This window comes from Salmo trutta, chromosome 9, assembly GCF_901001165.1.
Source record: "Salmo trutta chromosome 9, fSalTru1.1, whole genome shotgun sequence".
In the NCBI taxonomy this organism is placed as follows: Eukaryota; Metazoa; Chordata; class Actinopteri; order Salmoniformes; family Salmonidae; genus Salmo; species Salmo trutta.
In genome coordinates this window covers 32,890,868-32,912,676 of record NC_042965.1, presented here as the reverse complement: position 1 = coordinate 32,912,676, position 21,809 = coordinate 32,890,868, and the positions used below count along the sequence as shown (strand labels likewise).

The 21,809-nt window shown below is 41.8% G+C and overlaps 2 protein-coding genes across 2 annotated transcripts; one reads left to right on the top strand and one right to left on the bottom strand.

The window, feature by feature from the left end:
- Positions 1-4,308: 4,308 nt before the first annotated feature.
- Positions 4,309-10,519, bottom strand: LOC115200439 (60S ribosomal protein L37). Its single transcript, XM_029763521.1, has 4 exons — positions 10,412-10,519; positions 9,763-9,898; positions 9,324-9,408; positions 4,309-4,412 (listed from the first exon to the last, which is right to left on the bottom strand). Exons 1-4 carry the CDS (start codon positions 10,412-10,414, stop codon positions 4,346-4,348), a joined length of 291 nt encoding a protein of 96 aa, XP_029619381.1. The 5' UTR covers positions 10,415-10,519; the 3' UTR covers positions 4,309-4,345.
- Positions 10,520-16,150: 5,631 nt separating this feature from the next.
- LOC115199641 (lipoxygenase homology domain-containing protein 1-like) lies at positions 16,151-17,480 on the top strand. The gene is made up of 3 exons (XM_029761958.1): positions 16,151-16,374; positions 16,476-16,653; positions 16,909-17,480. Exons 2-3 carry the CDS (start codon positions 16,582-16,584, stop codon positions 17,098-17,100), a joined length of 264 nt encoding a protein of 87 aa, XP_029617818.1. The 5' UTR covers positions 16,151-16,374; positions 16,476-16,581; the 3' UTR covers positions 17,101-17,480.
- Positions 17,481-21,809: the final 4,329 nt, after the last annotated feature.

Below are 21,809 nucleotides of genomic sequence, written 5' to 3'. Positions count from 1 at the left end.
GGGGTAGAACTCTTGAGTTGTAAACCATTCGGTTGTGTAAACACTCCCAGAACACTTGAAGCAGAGTGGAAACTAAAGGAGTAGCCTAAATAAAAAAACATGTGTTAGGTTCTAAATGAACCGAGTAGAAACTCACGGACGATTAGTAAAGCTCAAACTAAGTTTATTCACCCAAATGGTCAGACAAAGACATGTTCCCACCAGCACAAGTATATACACCCCAATTTAGGTGAAGTATCCTCCTTCCTTCTAAACAATACATCTGTATTGCTAGGCAGGAAGTTAAGTGATGCGGGTATTAAACTGCCTTCTCCCTTAACGTAACCGGACATTTCAAGTTTAGAAGTCAGAACCCGTCATGAGTTTGGACATATCAGGCTGTTTGATATGGATCCATTGGTAGGCTATATAACCCTTCTACAAAGGGACCTCTGAAGTCCAGCTACCTTTTGTACTTAGTTGATGCTGACATACTGTTAGGTTCTAAATTAACCTAATAAAACTCAAGACACTTAATAAAGCTCAAACCAAGTTTAAATCACCCATTGGGTCATACAGCTGCATAAGACAAAGACATCGTTCCACCAGTGATAGTATATATACACCCCAATTTGGGGTGGAATCTCCTCCTCTCCTTCCTTCTCCCTTAACGTGGCCCGACCTCGGCCGCCTTCCTCACTAAACCCCATCTCTCCACCCCTTCACTCAGTACATTCCAAGCTTAATTGCCCGCCACCATATACATTCCTCCTACAGACTTGAACTTGTGGTGTAGGTAGACCCTCCTAGACTATAGCACTCAATATTTCAATAGGATACCTGATAATTAACACTATTCCAGGTTTAGGAGTCAGAACCCAGAATCCATCAACACCAACAGACTACACTGGAGTAAAATCCCTCACATTTTATGCACTTCGTATCAAGTTTAGTCTTTTAAAAAGTGTTGTCTCCTTGCAACACTGTCAGTAAGAAAAACAAACGCAGGTAAAGTTCCTCCTAAGTGCTGACACACGCCATCATGATGCTTATCATAAGCTCTCCTCACCCGTGACCTCTAGTTTGAAAATGTTCCAGAATAATTAAACAATTTACCCTGACCTGAGAAACCACATCATCAACTGTCATAGCTGTCACTATCAAGGGTTTTTACCCAAACCTTAAACCCTATCTGGCCGACATGACTGACACGTTCTTCTCCTTTCCTGCTGTGATAAACTATCTTCATTTCCGCCTCTACATCCTGTATGGACTAACCAGTGTTTATTTTGAATGTCTTTTTAGAGTCTTCACTGTAAAGACGACCAGCTACTTTGTTATGATGAAGCTCCTTCTGGATTCTGATAGAAAACAAGCATATACAGCCATGGAAATCCAATTAAATTGGAGATCTACTATGCCATGGGCTAATGGGAAACTGGAAAAGATGGAGAGAACTTTCACTGTAAAGCAAAACACCACTCCCACCTTATACGGGGTCAGCTACTAATATCAGGGACCCATATTCCAATTCGACATTTTCTGTCAAGCGTCTCCAAAACAGTCACATGGAAATGTTCAAATGTAATAACACTCCACTACCACCTACAGTTGAAGTCGGAAGTTTACATACTCTTAGGTTGGAGTCATTAAAACTCGTTTTATCAACCACTCCACAAATTTCTTGTTAACAAACTATAGTTTTGGCAAGTCGGTTAGGACATCTACTTTGTGCATGACAAGTAATTTTTCCAATAATAATATAATAATATAATTCACTGTATCACATTCCAGAGGGTCAGAAGTTTACATACACTAAGTTGACTGTGCCTTTAAACAGCTTGGAAAATTCCAGAAAATAATGTCATGGCCTTAAAAGCTTCTGATAGGCTAATTAACATCATTTGAGTCAATTGTAGGTGTACCTGTGGATGTATTTCAAGGCCTACCTTCAAACTCTGTGCCTCTTTGCTTGACATCATGGGAAAATCTTTAAAAAATCTGCCAAGACCTGAAGAAAAAAAATTGTAGACCTCCACAAGGCTGGTTCATCCTTGGGAGCAATTTCCAAACACCTGAAGGTACCACGTTCATCTGTACAAACAATAGTACGCAAGTATAAACACCATGGGACCACGCCGCCGTCAAACCGCTCAGGAAGGAGACGCGTTCGGTCTCCTAGAGATGAATGTACTTTGGTGCAAAAAGTTCAAATCAATCCCAAACAACAGCAAAGGACCTTGTGAAGATGCTGGAGGAAACAGGTACAAAAGTATCTATATCCACAGTAAAACGAGTCCTATATTGACATAACCTGAAAGACCGCGCAGCAAGGAAGAAGCCACTGTTCCAAAACCTCCATAAAAAAGCCAGACTACAGTTTGCAACTGCACATGGAGACAAAGATGGTACTTTTTGGAGAAATATCCTCTGGTCTGATGAAACAAAAATAGAACTGTTTGGCCATAATGACCATCGTTATGTTTGAAGGAAAAAGGGGGATGCTCGCAAGCCGAAGAACACCATCCCAACCGTGAAGCACGGGAGTGGCAGCATCATGTTGTGGGGGTGCTTTGCTGCAGGAGGGACTGGTGCACTCACAGATCACTGCACCTGTACATAGCCCATCTATAATTTAGCCCAAACTACTACCTCTTCCCCTACTGTATTTATTTATTTTATTTATTTTGCTCCTTTGCACCATATTATTTATATTTGAACTTTGAACTTTCTTCAAACTACAAATCTACCATTCCAGTGTTTTTCTTGCTATACTTTATTTACTTTGCCACCATGGCATTTTTTTGCCTTTACCTCCCTTATCTCACATCATTTGCTCACATTGTATATAGTCTTATTTTTTTCTACTGTATTATTGACTGTATGTTGTTTACTCCATGTGTAACTCTGTGTTGTTGTATGTTGTCGAACTGCTTTGCTTTATCTTGGCCAGGTCGCAATTGTAAATGAGAACTTGTTCTCAACTTGCCTACCTGGTTAAATAAAGGTGAAATAAAAAAATAAAAAACTTAACAAAATAGACAGCATCACGAGAAAGGAAAATTTGGTGGATATATTGAAGCAACATCAAAAGACAGTTAGGAAGTTAAAGCTTGGTCGCAAATGGGTATTCCAACTGGACAATGACCCCAAGCATACTTCCAAAGTTGTGGCAAAATGGCTTAAGGACAACAAAGTCAAGGTATTGGAGTGGCCATCACAAAGCCCTGACCTCAATCCCATAGAACATTTGTGGGCAGAACTGAAAAAGCATGTGCGAGCAAGGAGGCCTACAAACCTGACCCAGTTACACCAGCTCTGTCAGGAGGAATGGGCCAAAATTCACCCAACTTATTGTGGGAAGCTTGTGGAAGGGTACCCGAAACGTTTGACCCAAGTTAAACAATTTAAAGGCAATGCTACCAAATACTAATTGAATGCATGTAAACTTCTGACCCACTGGGAATGTGATGAAAGAAATAAAAGCTGAAATAAATCATTCTCTCTACTATTATTCTGACATTTCACATTCTTAAAATAAAGTGGTGATCCTAACTGACCTAAGACAGGGAATTTTTACTAGGATTAAAGGTCAGGAATTGTGAAAAACTGAGTTTAAATGTATTTGGCTAAGGTGTATGTAAACTTCTGACTTCAACTCTACCTTTACACTAGGACAGGAGCTGCCCATCCTTGCTATAGAGGATGTATAGGTTTGGGCCTATTGAAAACGGACACAGCATAATGTTTGGTTAACCACAAGGATCACCGTCTGGATAGCAGCCGTAGTGAAACCCTTTGAATTTCCTGACAAAAGTAGTGATTTTTAATAAAATGTATTGAATCCGACTACTGGTTACCATAGCAGTTAGTCTCTCTCCATGGAGTCACTGAGACCCATGTCATTTTCACATCTCATCTAGTAGTTTGAGTTGTGGGAAATATATTTCTTGACTGAACTGCTAAATATCTAATGTTTTTTCAGTCCTTCGTGTCTCCTTTGTCAAATCACAATACTGTGACTCCCTAAACATTTTTCTGCCTTTGACTGTTATACTTCAAAAGGCAGAAAAATGTTTAGTATAACAGTGGATTATTTCAGATGTTTTTGTTTGTTTTGTGGAGCTTCTAGAAACAAAGAACCATGGAGAAATGTGTCCCTCTGCTGGTTGCAGAAAAACCCTTCCATCAAACAAGTTCTAGTGATACAACTGAAAGTCCTATGACTTACTGGTTTCTGCTAGGGTTATTGTCAGAGATAACATTTCAATGTTGTTTATCTTCATTGTATAACTTATAACTGACCAAAGAGGACGAGAGGCGATGAAGTTGTCATTTTATGATGACTTTATTTCAGACTCAGAGTCTAAGAGCTGGAGGCAGCCACTGCTGCTCTCTTGGGCTTGGGGACAGTTCCCTCACGGAATCCATTCCTGGAAAAGACCAGAGAAAACACATTGAGGAAGGATGACAATGAATTGTAAACTATACTGAACAAAATATGGAAAACACAACATGAAGTGTTGGTCCCATGTTTCATGAGCTGAAATCAAAGATATCGGAAATTTCCCATATGCACAAAAAAGCATACTTTTTGCTCAAATTTGTTTACATCCCTGTTAGTGAGCATTTCTCCTTTGCTAAAATAATCCATCCACCTGACAGGAGTGGCATATCAAGAAGTTGATTAAACAGCATGATCATTACACAGGTGCACCTTTACTTTTTATTTAATTTGGCAAGTCAGTTTAGAAGAAATTCTGGTTAACAATGACGGCCTACCAAAAGGAAAAAGGCCACCTGCGGGGACAGGGGCTGGGATTAAAAATAAAAACACAAAAATAAGACAAAACAGACATTACAAAAATAGAGACAACACTACATAAAGAGAGACCTAAGAAAACATAGCATGGCAGCAACAGAACATGACAACATGGTAGCAACCTTGTGGTGGGGACAATAAACGACCACACTAAAATGTGCAGTTTTGTCACAACACAATGCCACAGATGTCTCAAGTTGAGGAAGCATGCAATCGGCATGCTGACTTAAGAAATGTTCACCAGAGCTGTTGCCAGAGAATTTAATATTTTTCTCTACCATAAGCCGCATCCAACGTTGTTTTGGAGAAACTGATGAAACCGAGTTTGCATAACCGAAGAATTTGCAAACTGTCAAAAAACGTCTCAGGTTAACTCATCTGCATGTTCGTTGTCCTCACCTTCGATGGCCACGGGCATGCTGGAGAAGTGTGCGCTTCACGGATTAATCCTGATTTCAACTGTACCGGGCAGACGGCAGAACAAAGAGCCCCATGGTGGCCGTGGGGTTATGGTATGGGCAGGCATAAGCTACGGAAAACGAACACAACTGCATTTTAATCGATGACAAGTTGAATGCACTGAGATACCGTGATGAGATCTCGAGGCCCATTGTCGTGCCATTCCTGTCGCCATCACGTCATGTTTCAGGATGATAATGCATGGCTCCATGTCACAAAGATCTGTACACAATTCCTGGACGCTGAAAATTTCCCAGTTCTTCCATGGCCTGCATACTCTCCAGACATGTCACCCATTGAGCATGTTTGGGATGCTCTGGATCGACGTGTACGACAGCGTGATCCAGTTCCCATCAATATCCAGCAACTTCACACAGCCATTGAAGAGGAGTGGGACAACATTCCACTGGCCACAATCAACAGCCTGATCAACTCTATGCGAAGGCGATGTGTCGTGCTGCATGAGGCAAATGGTGGTCACACCAGATACTGACTGGTTTTCTGATCCACGACCCTAACCTTTTTTTAAGGTATCTGTGACCAACAGATGTATATCTGTATTCCCAGTCATGTGAAATCCATAGATTAGGGCCTAATGAATGTATTTAAATTGACTGCTTTCCTTATATGAACTGTAACTCAGTAAAATCTTTTAAATTGTTGCGTTTATATTTTTGTTCAGTGTACACACACAGTGCCCCTTACTAGGTCTCAAATGTTTTACAGGTAGGTAACCCCATCCATTACGAACATGTACCACATGCTAGGAAGATTGTAATATTCCTTTCCCCCAAGTCGCGCAGCGGTCTAAGGCGTCACTACAGAACCTGGTTCGATCCCGGGCTGTATCACAACTGGCCGTGATCGGGAGTCCCATAGGGCGGCGCACAATTGGCCCAGTTTCATCCGGATTAGGGGAGAGTTTGGCCGGGGTAGGCAGTCATTGTAAATAAGAATTTGTTCTTAACTGACTTGCCAAGTTGTTCTATTCATTTTATAGTATAATATTTTTCCTACTGATATTGATTAGTGCATTGTTGGGAAAGAGCTTGCAAGAAAGGCATTTCACTGTACTCGTGTACGTGACAAAACTTGAAATGAATCTAACATCAAGTCTTAGGTCTGAGAAATGTGATGAGAGTCTGGTCTTTCACTACAACATACATAGCAACATCTACTCGTGCCAGGTACAGTGCATTCAGGAAAGTATTCAGACCCCTAGACTTTTTCCACATTTTGTAACACAACAGTCTTATTCTAAAATTAATTCAAATTGTTTTTTTCCCATCAATCTACACACAATACTACATAATGACAAAGCAAAAACATGTTGAGAAATGTTTGCAAATGTAAATTTAAAAAAAAAATGAAATATCACATTTACATTTGTATTCAGACCCTTTACTCAGTACTTTGTTAAAGCACCTTTGGCAGCAATTATAGCCTCAAGTCTTCTTGGGTATGACGCTACAAGGTTGGCACACCTGTATTTGGGGGGTTTCTCCCATTCTTCTCTGCTGATGGGGAGCATCACTGTACAGCTATTTTCAGGTCTCTCCAGAGATGTTAGATCGGGTTCAAGTCCGGGCTCTGGCTGGGCCACTCAAGGATATTCAGAGACATGTCGTGAAGCCACTCCTGCGTTGTCTTGGCTGTGTGCTTAGGGTCGTTGTTCTGTTGGAAGGTGAACCTTCACCCCATTCTGAGGTCCTGAGCGCTCTAGAACAGGTTTTATCAAGGATCTCTCTGTACTTTGCTCCCTGACCAAGACCCTTCTACCCTGATTGCTCAGTTTGGCCGGGCAGCCAGCTCTACGAAGGGTCTTGGTGGTTCCAAACTTCTTCCATTTAAGAATGATGGAGGACACTGTTCTTGGGGACCTTAAATGCTAAAGACCTTTTTTGGTACCCTTCCCCAGATCTGTGCCTCGACACAATCCTGTCTCGGAGCCCTACGGTCAATTCCTTCAACCTCATGGCTTGGTTTTTGCTCTGACATGCACTGTCAACTGAGGGACCTTATATAGAATAAGGCTGCAATTAGGGACGCATGATATATCGGTGAGCATATCCGAATCGGACGATATTAGCTAAAAATGCCAACATCGGCATCAGCCTGATTTTGTGTTTAGCGCCTATGTGCAAAACCGATATCAAAGCTGACGTGGATACATATATAACGTAAGTAGATGACGTAATGACGCCACGAAAAATACAGCACAACAGTAGAAAAATACTAAGCACACACTTCCAACAACTAAACAAGTTCAAGTTGAGCAGTCATTTGAAAGAGTAGGAACATTTCAGCGAGACAACTCAAAGGCGAAATCGGTTGACAGCAAAAGATCATGGAATTCCTTATGCTACTTGCTATGGGCGTCACAACTGACACTTGGACCAGCGATGTCAGCCCCATGAGTATGCCGAGTCTGACAGCACAGTGGGTCGACGAGGATTTCATACTGAGGAGGGCCGTGTTGCATGCTCAAGAATGTGCTGGTTCTCATACCACTGCTGCCATTTCAATGGCATTTGAGAACATGTTTGAAACTTGGAAACATGAACACACTCCTAGCGCCATTTGAACAACTGACTGGAGAAATAAGCTCATCAACTGCGTCTGCAGCAGACGTGATACCCTCTGTCATGGCAGTGAAACGCCTGCTCAACAAAACTGCCCACACAAACCGTGGGGTTAAAACTTAAAAAGTACTCCAGGCTGTGAACAAGCGATTCGGTGGCATTCTCTCTGAGCCTCTTTACTGTGTCGCCACCATGCTCGATGCAGACAAGAAACAGAGTTCACGTGAAATGTTAACATACACAGCTGGACAAGATGGAAACAGACACAGTGACAGTGCGCACCGAGGAAGAGAGGCTACGGACAGACAGAGCTGAAACTTCACTGCTTGACATGTATGATGAAATCCTGGTTGAGACTGAACAAATGAACAACAAAACAGCACAGCAAGTGAAAGAAATAGGTTTTGATGATGTTTTACTGGTAATGGGGATGTACGTAAATGCCAACAAAATAACCTTTTGGTCAGTGTGGTGTGTGTAACCTTTATTTATTTAACTAGGCAAGTCAGTTAAGAACAAATTCTTATTTACAATGACAGTCTACCCCGGACGACGCTGGGCCAATTGTGCGCCGCCCAATGGGACTCCCAATCATGGCCAGATGTGATACATCCTGGATTCGAACCTTGGTCTGTAGTGACGCCTCTTGCATTGAGATGCAGTGCCTTAGACCGCTGCATCCATGTGTGTTAACTATTTAACTGTACTAGAATGCTTAAATGGCCACTAAAATGTAAAATATCTGTAATCGATATCTTTTTATTTGGCAAGGAAAATATTGGTTATCGGTATCGGCCAAAAAAGTCATATTGGTGCATCCCTAGCTGCAACAAAATGTAACAAAATGTAGAACAAGTCAAGGGGTCTGAATACTTTCTGAATGCACTGCAAGTTAAATGGCATTCACGATATCAAAAGTAAAATGATTAGTCAGCAAGCACTTCAGTCACTCACAGCAATGGGCACTTGTCAAATCATGGCAGTGACACACCATTTATCATGCAGAAAAACATTTCATGAGTAGTTTAACAGTCACCAACTCCAAATAAAACCAACATCCCATCACCTTCCTTCCTGGTGTATCGTAAGACAATCATATCTCAACACCAACAAAACTAAGAGGGTTCAACCCAGCACTGAAAAGCATCTGTGCAGAGCAACCTAATCCACCTTGGCAAAACTAGCTAGCGATATCATACTGGTTACATTACATAGGGCCAATTAAGGACAGACCAGATTCATCTCAACTGATTCCGCAGGTCAGAAAAGAGGGGCAAAATAGGTGCTTCTCTGCAGTTAAAAATGATACCAATTTCACATTCAACAGACAAAAAAAGCAAGCTTTGGAGAAATAGAGGTACATACTCCTGCCTAAAGAACAGCTCATCTTTGTATTCCGAGGAAACATTTTCTTCTGTTTGCACCTGATGTATTATGCAAATCAGCCCTGAAATTCATTGCAGGGAGGATGTTGGACTCACCTGAATCTGCGGTAGACAACCCTCAGGTGTCTGATACGGCCAGACCCGGTGGTGTTGCGTCTCTTGGCCTTGGCACTCCAGTTATCTGCAAAAGTTTAAGGATAGAATCAATGAAGAGCAAAACCGCTGTACAGACACATACATCAGCATGACAACAAGGTCAGCTTGACCAAACTCCCACAAAACAAAAGTCTGGAAGTGCAAAAAGTCACTATTGCATGTGAGGACATCTGGAATATTTCAGCTTGTTTGACATTTGCATCACTGGAAACTTTTGACAGGTTGAGCTCTGGTAAGATCCCTGGCAGCATCCATCCATCTAGCTAGCGTCACTGATGATGGTCCCTATTGGTAACATGAATGGACTGCACTGACTGATCAAATTGACTGAACAAATTTTACTAAACTATCTGCCAAGAAAACAGCACGAGCCACTCACACTTTCTCTTGCGCTTTTCGGGGTAGCCACACTTTCCGCAGGAAGACTTTTGAAGGTGGTATGCCTTGGAGCCGCACCGACGACATAGGGCATGCGTCTTGTTGCGACGTTTACCAAATGATGACGTTCCCTTCGTCTGTGAAACAGGTGCAAACACATTTATGGTGACCAATTAGAATTGACAGTTCATTCATAACAATACATCACAAACGATGGCTGTATACGTTAACTACATGCTACCGTTAACAGGCTAATGTTGAATGATGCTAGCTGGTTCCACCTGAGAAAACTAGCCACTTTCCTTGTTTTGCAGGATGACATGGACATACTAATGAATGCTATTGTCAAAATCGTTTCCTTTATGGGGACCAAAATAATAGCAGTCAATTTGAAATGCTGATTGAACATTATTTGGAAGATACCCATCTACTTCTAGCGTCTGCGACATACAGTAGCTAACGTTCAGTGTTTGTTACGTTACAGTTCATTAATCGGGTTTGGAGCGATTATGAAACTAACACCATGAAATACTGAGGTCTGCCGTAATTCAATGCTTTCATCTTCACAACAAACATGTAGTTGATCAAATGAGAACGTTCATTAAAGCGGATGATTTCAGATTTTCAGGTTACACTGCATCCGCGCTTACCATCTTCTTGCCGAAGTAGACACGATAGAGGACGGAAAAGGGTATTGAGTTGCAGTAAATTCAGTCCGTACATCTTCCGGTGCAGCACTCTGGTATGCTGTAGCGACACAAGAGCAGCCAATATTTGTTCCTTTCACTAGCAATTGAAGTCACTAAATTAATACTGTATGTTTAAATGTAAGTAGCATATTCTGTTATACAAGTTGTATTGTATTATAAACGGGTTACCAACATAATTAGAGCAGTAAAAATATATGTTTGGTCATACCCTTGGTATAGGTCTGTTATAAACTGGGTGGTTGGAGCCCTGAATTCTGATTGGCTGAAAGCTGTGGTATATCAGATTTATACCACGGGTATGACAAAACATAGATTTTTATGGCTCTAATTACGTTGATAACCAGTTTATAATAGCAAAAAGAACACTTCAGGGGTTTGTTGTACAGTTGAAGTCGGAAGTTTACATACACCTTAGCCAAATACATTTAAACTCAGTTTTTCCCAATTCTGCCCACAAATTTTCTATGGTATTGAGGTCAGGGCTTTGTGATGGCCACTCCAATACCTTGACTTTGTTGTCCTTAAGCCATTTTTCCACAACTTTGGAAGTATGCTTGGGGTCATTGTCCATTTGGAAGACCCATTTGCGACCAAGCTTTAACTTCCTGACTGATGTCTGGAGATGTTGCTTCAATATATCCGCATAATTTTCCTTGCTAATGATGCCATCTATTTTGTGAAGTGCACCAGTCCCTCCTGCAGCAAAGCACCCCCACAACATGATGCTGCCACCCCCGTGCTTCACGGTTGGGATGGTGTTTTTCGGCTTGCAAGCCTCCCCCTTTTTCCTCCAAACATAACGATGGTCATTATGGCCAAACAGTTCTATTTTTGTTTCATCAGACCAGAGGACATTACTCCAAAAAGTATGATCTTTGTCCCCATGTGCAGTTGCAAACCATAGTCTGTTTTATTTATGGCGGTTTTGGAGCAGTGACTTCTCCCTTGCTGAGCGGCCTTTCAGGTTATGTCGATATAGAACTCGTTTTACTGTGGATATAGATACTTTTGTACCTGTTTCCTCCAGCATCTTCACAAGGTCCTTTGCTGTTGTTCTGGGATTGATTTGCACTTTTCACACCAAATACGTTCATCTCTAGGAGACAGAACTCGTCTCCTTCCTGAGCTGTATGACGGCTTGTGTCATGCACAAAGTAGATGTCCTAACCGACTTGCCAAAACTATAGTTTGTTAACAAGAAATTTGTGGAGTGGTTGAAAACGAGTTTTAATGACTCCAACCTAAGTGTATGTAAACTTCCGACTTCAACTGTATATGGCCAGTATACCACGGCTAAGGGCTGTATCCAGGCACTCTGCGTTGCGTCGTGCTGAAGAACAGCCCTTAGCCATGGTATATTGGCCATATTCCACACCCGTCGTGCCTTATTGCTTAAATATACCACGGCTTTCAGCCAATCAGCATTCATGTCAGCTGCCAACTTAGCCTCGAGAGACAGGAACAACAGCGACCGCTAGCAGCCTGTCGAGGCCACTGCTACAACTCTGTCCAGAGAAAGGAGGACACATTTACAGTATACTTTTTCTCTCCCATGCTTGTGCCTAGCGTTTGTTTACTTTTGTCTTTAAGCATCTGTTTCAGGCCTTTCATCATGACAACATGGAAGTTGATGGAAAGATTTAGGACATCATGTTTTTTAATGGTCATAAGGGAGTCAAAATAAATTAATGATATACCTGTTGACTCTTATTATAACTTAAATGTCATCAGAACCCAAAAGATAAGCTTGTTTCAGTCCATTGTTTGTAAACAAAGTAATTGTAAACAAACACTGTCTCAAAACATTAAAAGTATAATGTTTATATCATGGATGGTCAGTCCTTGCATCCATAGCTCTGTCTATGAATTTGAGAGTGGTTACTGTACATTTCTCCAGCCGCATCCCTCAATGTGTTTACCAAAGCAATGGCAGGGTGACAGAATTTTCTGGTATGTTCTCGATTTTCACATGGGCTTTCTCTTCTGGTCAGGTGACAACCCAGTGGTAATAATTGTTTATGAGGTTAGTGGCTGTTTCAGGTGGGTAACTATAGCAGGAGAAGGCTGCCCCAGCCGCCCTGCAGTCTGCTCTACCCAGGAGTTTGTGCAGCTCTGGCCCCATCCTGCCGGCGCTGGTGGTTCACTGCGTTGTCAGAACGGGTGAAACGTACGGAGGAGGGGCCGACAGAAAAGTGTTTCTCACCATCTACGGAGACCTGGGAGACACGGGAATGCAAACTCAGCAAGTCAGAGCAACAGCAACAAGTTTGAAAGACAAAGTGTGTTATTATTTGGTCACACTTTACATTAAGTTACAAAGATACCATGTAGTTTACCGTGTCGTTTCATGGAATACTAAAACCAAAGACAGTACAGTATTGCTAAAACCGTGTAATTTCACAAGGTTAACTAATTAATGCTAAGTGTGTCCGTTTCTGAATTCCCTAAAGCCTCTCTCAGTCCATCATAGTGATTAAGAGCAGTCAGGTTGATTTTACTTCACTACATGTGTCCCTTTCCTATTTGTCTCGCCCTGGTGAATAAGTTCTCCATCGAGAGGGTGGATCTCGGCCAGGTGTTTATGATCCGTATCCGCCACGACAACTCAAACTGGATGGGAGCCAACTTGTGCTGGACCAGGTAGAGGTGGTGGACGTGGAAACAGAGGAGGTGTATGTTCCTGTGTGTGTTGGCTCTCCAAGAAGAACGAGGACAAACGCATCGAGAGAACCTACTATGTCAAGGTACAGTAGCACTGTCTATCTTAGGTTGTTTCACAGTCGGGATGTAAAGGGACCCAACAACATCAAGACAGAGCGGATGTGACAGGACGGTTAGTGCTATCCGGATTCCTTGGGACGTCCCTACCCTAAACCCTAACCATAGCCCTTACCCTAACCTTAACCCTTACTTCAATAGAGTGATGTCAGAGTTGGTACGTCCCAAGGATCCAGTTTAGACTTTTGCCGGAGAGAAAGAAGAGCTTTTGTGGTAGTCTAGCTCTCACTCTCTCTTTTTCTCTCCCACGGCTGGGTGATAATAGCGCCACCCCAGAGAGCTGCTGGTTGGTGGATGAGCTGTCGGTTGCCATGCCGACAGAAGGCATCAAGTACATCTTCCAATGTAAGTGCTGGTTGGCCAAGGACAGAGGCAATGGTCTCATCACAGACTGTTCAACATACTAGACACCAACATCATCCGGAAGGTGAGTTTGTTAGGGCAATAACACACTAAATACCACTATATTACTGAGAGGAGCTTTCAGATTGTCCACATACTTGTGCTTGTGATGCTCCTTCATGGTGAGGGCTTCCTTGAAATGGATTCTACTATCTCAATGGGACTTCAATACAGGATACATAGAAGCATATTTCCCCTCCAGATCATCTTCAGTGCATTCTGAAAGTATTCAGACCCCTTGACTTTTTCCACATTTTGTTACGTTACAGCCTTATTCTATTTTTTATACATATATTTTTAAATCTCTCATCAATCTACACACAATACCCCATAATGACAAAGTGAAAACAGGTTTTTAGATTTTTTTGCAAATGTATAAAATAATAAAAACAGAAATACCTTATTTACATAAGTTTTCACACCCTTTGCTATGAGACTCGAAATTGAGCTCAAGTGCATCGTGTTTCCATTGATAATCCTTGAGATGTTTCTACAACTTGATTGGAGTCAACCTGTGGTAAATTCAATTAATTGGACATGATTTGGAAAGGCACACATCTTTCTATATAAGGTCCCACACTTGACAGTGCATGTCAGAGCAAAACCAAGCCAAGAAGTCGAAGGAATTGTCCGTAGAGCTCCGAGACAGGATTGTGTCGAGGCACAGATCTGGGGAAGGGTACCAAAAACAATTCTGCAGCACTGAAGGTCCCCAAGATCACAGTGGCCTCCATCATTCTTAAATGGAAGACGCTTGGAACCACCAAGCCTCGGGGGAGAAGGGCCTTGGTCAGGGAGGTGACCAAGAAACTTATGGTCACTTTGACAGAGCTCCAGACTTCCTCTGTGGAGATGGGAGAACCTTCCAGAAGCCCAACCATCTCTCCAGCACTCCACCAATCAGGGGCCTTTATGGTAGAGTGGCCAGACGGAAGACACTCCTCATTAAAAGGCACAAGACAGCCCGCTTGGAGTTTGCCTAAAGGCACCTAAAGGACTCTCAGACCATGAGGAACAAGATTCTCTGGTCTGATGATACCAAGATTGAACTATTTGTCCTGAATGCTAAGCATCACGTCTGAAGGAAACCTGGCACCATCCCTACAGTGAAGAATGGGGGTGGCAGCATCATGCTGTGGGCATGTTTTTCAGCGGCAGGGACTGGAAGACTAGTCAGGATCAAGGGAAAGATGAACTGAGCAGAGTAAAGAGAGATCCTTGATGAAAACCTGCGTTCGGGACCTCAGAATGGGGCGAAGGTTCACCTTCCAACAGAACAATGACCCTAAGCACACAGCCAAGACAACGCAGGAGTGGCTTCACGACAAGTCTAATCGAGTGGCCCAGCGATGGCCCAGCCATAGACTTGAACTCGATCAAACATCTCTGGAGAGACCTGAAAATAGCTGTGCAGCAACGCTCCCCATCCAACCTGACTAAGCTTGAGAGGATCTGCAGAGAAGGATGAGAGAACTCCCCAAATACAGTTGTGCCAAGCTTGTAGCGTCATACCCAAGAAGACTCGAGGCTGTAATCCCTGCCAAAGGTGCTTCAACAAAGTACTGAGTAAAGTGTCTGAATACTTATACAAATGTGATATTTCAGCTTTTAATTTTTTTATACATTTGAATTGTTTTATAAAAAACATTTTTTGCTTTGTCATTGTGGGGTATTGTGTGTAGATTGATGAAAACTGTAACACTGTCATTCAGTAGAGTGCCTATAGTCTTCACATTTTAGTCATTTGGCAGATGCTCTTATCCAGAGCAAATTACAGGAGCAATTCAATTTTTCACCGCGTTGGCTCAGGGATTCAAACCACCAACCTTTTGGTTACTGGCCCAACGCTCTTAACCGCTAGGCTACCTGCAGCCAATGTTGTCTGGATTGACTCGAATTGGGCTGCACCAACATTAAGGGGCAAACATTGGGGGATGTACACATTAGGATTTTATGGGGTACACTACCCTAGTTTGTTATTGACACCACCATTATTCAAACCTTGGGGGAGTCCTTGTCCTTTTCTATCCAGAATGACAGCCATGTATCCCTCCCCGAATGTTTGAGAGAGGTCAAGAGGGCACATGGAGATAGATGACATCGCTCCTCTGTTTGCATTGACGGCTCTGGCAGTCCCTCCGACTGGTTCCTCAACAGTGTTGGGATTCAAACTTACCATGCTTATACTGTATTATGTGTTCATTTGCAGCCTCCTTATCTCAAAACAGTTATTGTTAGTTGCTCTGAGTCTGCTAATTTACTAAAATAACAATGTAAATGTCTGGGATACGTGTGTCACCTAGATCCTGATGTGTAACCTGACTACAGAGGATGTTTTATTTATTTAACCAGGCAAGTCAGTTAAGAACAAATTCTTATTTACGATGACAGCCTACCCCTGCCAAATCTGGACGACATTGGGCCAATTGTGCGCCTCCTTGTGGGACTCCCAATCACGGCCAGACGAGAGACCAGGGAACCAGGGACTGTAGTGACGCCTCTTGCACTGAGATGCAGTGCCTTAGACTGCTGCGTCACTCAGGAGTCCGAGTGTCTGTGTTTACCTATGAGAACTGGCTGTCGAAGACCAAAGGGCCCAAAAGGACTAAGCTCTGTGAGCTGGCAGCGGTGGTGGATGAGATAATAATAATTTGGTGGTATGTTTGTCCTATTGGTGGAGAAGACCACCTACATCATCCAGGTCCAGACAAGCGACATCAAAGGTGGGTCACAACAGCTCCACATGGGAAAAACTCCAGCACCCACCAGGCACCCCCTAGTTCTACCTTTAATCTTTAATCTCCCCTATCCACCTTTGTTCCAGGCACCAATGCCAACTTGTTCCAGAGTATTTGGGGATTACGTGGACACTGGTACGCTGGCACTGAAGGAGGGCGGTAGCAGATACAAGTTTGAGCAGAAGTCGAAAGATGTGTTCCGCTTCCCAGACATCCTCATCCTGGGAGAGTAGTCCAAGATCCACGTGTGGCCCGACAACAAGGGTAAGGAGCAGGTTTTCATATGCCATGCCACTTAGTTTCATCACTAACGGTGATGGTGGTGTAACAGTGGCTAAATGGACTGACAGGACACACGAGGAGCTTTCTCAATTTTCATTGATTGATTTATTCACAACTGCAGTTCTGTACACAGGATTTCCAGCAAGGGAAAACAAAACTAAGTCTTGAACTAGCTAATTGGTGATGATTGGTATAGAGGCAAGAAGATAATCCATTCTAACCTGTGTTTCTCTCAAGTCCTGGCACCTGGAGTACATCAATGTGATAGATGAGACCATGGACCAGAATTTCCGTTTCCCATGTGACCACTGGCTGGCCAAGCATGTCGACGACGGGCCGATCATGAGAGAGCTGGCCTGTGCCAACAACGAGATCCTGGACTTCAGTGACAAGACCAATGAGATCACCTCTGACCCTGATGTAGGCTAGTGATGACATGACCAAAGATGTTATATGAATGAAGATGTCCCACTGGGCACAGTTGTCAGTTCAATGCCTCGCTTTGATTTACATTGGTTTGACAACTAACGTGAATTCAACATGTAATCCCTCCCAAAATTCACCATGTCATTGGATTTAGGTTAAAAGTTGGGCAAAAAAAGACAAAATGCCCTAACATTGATGACTTTTTGCTAATCCAATTAGTTTCACAAGTTGATTCAATGTTGGGGTGAAGTGATGTGGAAACAATGTTGATTCAACCAGTTTATGCCCAGTGGGATACCACTCAGACCGTTTACCATTGAACAACAATTGTCTGCTCCCCCGCTCCTTGAAAGCGGCAGCTCTACCCTTCAGCTCAGTGCGAATGTTGCCTGTAATCTATGGCTTCTGGTTAGGGTATGTACGTACAAACACTGTGGGGACGACATCCTCGATGCACTTATTGATAAAGCCAGTGACTGATGTGGTGTACTCCTCAATGCCATCGGAAGAATCACGGAACATATTCCAGTCTGTGAAAGCAAAACAGTCCTGTAGTTTAGCATCTGCTTCATCTGACCACTTTTTTATAGACCGAGTCACTGGTGCTTCCTGCTTAAATTTTGCTTGTTAGCAGGAATCAGGAGGATAGAGTTATGGTCAGATTTGCCAAATGGAGGGCGAATGAGAGCTTTGTACGCGTCTTTGTGCGTGGAGTAAAGTTGGTCTAGAATTTTTTTCCCTCTGGTTGCGCATTTAACATGCTGATAGAAATTAGGTATAACTGATTTAAGTTTCCCTGCATTAAAGTCCCCGGCCACTAGGAGCACCGTCTCTGCATGAGCATTTTCCAGTTTGCTTACGGCGGAATACAGCTCATTGAATGCGGTTTAACTGCCAGCCTCGTCTGTGGTGGTATGTAGACAGCTACGAAAAATACAGATGAAAACTCTCTAGGTAGAGAAGTTATTTTTTGGAAAAATGTTATCCTTAACCAGGTCTTTTCAGCATTTTAGGGAGTTTATTTGAAAAACACATAGAAAAAGATCATATACAATCAGACAATAAATAAAACAGGAGACAGAACAGTTTGGGTTAAGCTATGCAACTTTTTGCATCCTCATTAGTAATAAATACAGTACAAAATCCATCAAAAGTGAACCTAAAGATTTTCCACAGCATTCACTGATCCATGTTATTCTTCATTATAATGTAGCTATTGCTTTTCATATTATTGGTAAATACTTCTAGTGTCTATAAAATACTCCAGCTCATAAAACATTGCGCAGTTACAGCAAAACAGCAGTGTGTTGTACAAAGATGGCCACTTCCCTTTAATCACTGGCAGGTTAGTTTAAACAACAGTTTATCAGCAACAAAGAAACATATCTGTAATATTCAAGAAAATACAGCCTCATATTAAACACATGTACAGCTTCACCCATGTGCACATATGAAAACCTGAGGAGGACATGCATTAGAAAGCTTGTGCTTTTGGATTCTACTGTTCATTCCCCTTCACCAGCTTGAGTTATTATACTATACAGTTTTCCTCTGCAGTAACAACCCAGTATACAGTCTGCTGAGGACAAAGGTAAGGCCAGGTTGTCACTATTTACCACATCCAAAGTCATAAACTCTGTCTACTTCTACAATTTCTCATGTTCTGATGATGGTCGACTGACCGAAAGCTTAGCTCAAATTAAAACACATTTGCATCTGACTGGAAGTGTGCAGAGACTTTTTCCTGTTTCTACAATTTATCTTTTAAAATGTGATTCTAAACTTTACCCGGTCCACACTGCCAAACCTTAAATTAAGACCAAAAATATAATTTTTGTTTTCATACATTTTTATGATATAGCCAATTTTGACCTTGTGGCTGTGGTAACTAGAGACAACCATAAGGCCAGGAGTTTTTTCCTGACCATGTGACCTGACCAGGAAGTAAGGTCAGTGACAGCAGGAAAAAATGAATAAGACCAGTCAGCTTCATTCCAATGAGATATATGTAAGATGAATACATTGTTATTATTAAGAAAAAGCACACAGAAAACAGGTGGTTGGCTTATTATACCCAGGTGTAAAACTACTACCTAGAGTATCAAACCAGAAAAACATAAGATCAATAGCTCAAGTTTATCATGTTAGCCACCTTCCTAACCTAACCACACAAACACAGCATTTGCCAGCAATACAAAGTACCTAATAATGCAGTTATTAATTCATATGGGAAGAGTTAACATAGCTGGACAGAGAAACGTATGCTCTGACTGGAGACACCGAATATCCAGATATAATATGGTGAAATATACAAACGAGGTCAAACAAACTGTGAAACTGGTAATGATCCGGGATAAATATGAAAAAGAAAAAGTATCATATCATCATCCTCTATGCCAGTGAGGGGTTTAGCCATGCTAGGAGTGCAATGACGGAGGTTTACATGCTGAAACATTTGCACCTGGTCAGTCTGTTAACTAGATTAAAGCAGAGTGTGGGAATCTTCTAAATGGAATGGAATGGAGATCAACAGCACCACGTTGGCTATAGACAGAGCCTGTTACACCTAGTCACCCTTCCAATGACAATTTTTCTTCTGAAAAACACAACTTCCATGCAAAGCATCCCCACCAACCTATGCATAATGAGGTATCCCCCAACATTTTGTGTTATTTCTAAATAAACAGATTTATTCAATTACAGAATCATGAGAGAAAATACATTAAATATGCCACCACAAATTATTGTGAAATACTTAAGGCATATTTCAACTCAGAGCATCCTATGTGAAGTAGCAACCCTCCTTGTCTGTCTGTAGTTTTTTTGGAAGGAGGGGTTTGGACAAAGGGAAATAAAAAACGCAACACACAGTCAAGTCAACCACCAACAGTACACAAGGAAGCATGAAGATACGTGTAAACGAACACAAGCTAAGCTAGAACAAGGAGACCCCACACCACCAAGTCTATTTCAGACAACGCCATATAGTGCATTAACAAAACAAGCTAGATTATTGCAACAATAAATGTTTTCTGCAGCATTGCAGCCATTTCTTCAAAATGGTAAGAAATGGACAAGGACTTGGTCCAATGTCCAAATTAGCATGAGTGCTCGAAACAAATTGATAGAAAACTGAAATGAAGAAAGGACTAATAACAAATAAAATAAATCTAAATACTAAGAATAATTGTTTGGTATTTTTAAATAAATGGCTTTTTCTCCCTTTAACCCTCTTTCAAGTGAACTACACCAACATGATTCATGCACGATATAGGGAAAACAGCTTCCATCACTGAACAGTTTACAGTTGTTCTAGCAATACCATACGACTACCATCATGGGGGACCATCTTACACATTCCAGAACAAAGGCTTACGAGTTGGATCTCTCCCTGGAACACCAGCTGTATTCTTGTATCGAAAAACGGGAGCAACTGAGATTGAAAGGAAGGGAACCGAAAGACAATGGAGGTTGTTTGCTATGTACTGTATAAATCACATGGGCTTGTTCTGTAGGCAATAAGGTCCTGGTATACACTATCATTCAACAGTTTGGGGTCACTTAGAAATGTCCTTGTTTTTGGAAGAAAAGCAAAAAAAAATTGTCCATTAAAATAACATAAAATGTATCAGAAATAAGTGTAGACATTGTTAATGTTATAAATGACTATTGTAGCTGGAAACGGCAGGTTTTTTATGGAATATCTACGTACATAGGTGCACAGAGGCCCATTATCAGCAACCATCACTCCTGTGTTCCAGTGACACGTTGTGTTAGCTAATCCAAGTTTATCATTTTAAAAGACTAGTTGATCATCAGAAAACAATTTTGCAATTATGTTAACACAGCTGAAAACGGTTGTCCTGATTAAAGAAGCAATAAAACTGGCCTTCTTTAGACTAGTTGAGTATCTGGAGCATCAGCATTTGTGGGTTCGATTACAAACTTGGATTAGCTAACACAACGTGCCATTGAAACACAGGAGTGATGGTTGCTGATAATGGGCCTCTGTAGATATTCCATTTTAAAAAATCTGCCGTTTCCAGCTACAATAGTCATTTACAACATTAACACACTGTATTTCTGATAAATGTTATGTTATTTTAATGGACAAAAAAATGTGCTTTTCTTTCAAAAACAAGGACATTTCTAAGTGGCCCCAAACTTTTGAATGGTAGTGTATGTTAGAAAATAACTACATTGTATTCACTCTAAAGACAATACACAGACACTGCTTCCTCCAGCCAATGCCAGCCTTAAAGATCGTGCTATGGATGAGGCTGTGAGTAGAAGTTGCCCATAGACACAGTTCTATAATCAGCGTTCCTCTCCATCAATTCTAATCGTAATTATTAGGAGGGGAGACTCAACACTGACCTAAGATCAGCATCTAAGGGAAACTTCATCCTGCTCCATGGATGAGGGAGAGAGTCATACCGTGTACGGTTCACATGCAGAGATACTGCGGACTTTTCCGTTTTTCCCCCCTGTAATGAATCTTGTTCTGGAGGTAGCTCTGCAGAGTGGTCACTAGCTGGCACAGCCACAAAGTCATATAATCTGATTTTAAACCTAACCACACTGCTAACCCTAACCTAAAATTGTTTAATGAATTTTTACAATATAGCCAATTCTGACTTTGCAGCTGTTCCGTCTAGTGGAAATCGCTGAGTTCTTCCTCCAGGACAAGACTCATGACAATAAACGTCATC

Coding starts and splice junctions, on each gene's coding strand:
- LOC115199641 (XM_029761958.1), top strand. CDS start 16,582: ATGTGTTCCGCTTCCCAGACATCCTCATCCTGGGAGAGTAGTCCAAGA. Junction 16,654..16,908: donor CGTGTGGCCCGACAACAAGG/GTAAGGAGCAGG, acceptor GTTTCTCTCAAG/TCCTGGCACCTGGAGTACAT.
- LOC115200439 (XM_029763521.1), bottom strand. Junction 9,409..9,762: donor CGAAAAGCGCAAGAGAAAGT/GTGAGTGGCTCG, acceptor AAACTTTTGCAG/ATAACTGGAGTGCCAAGGCC. Junction 4,413..9,323: donor GTTGTCTACCGCAGATTCAG/GTGAGTCCAACA, acceptor GGTCTTTTCCAG/GAATGGATTCCGTGAGGGAA.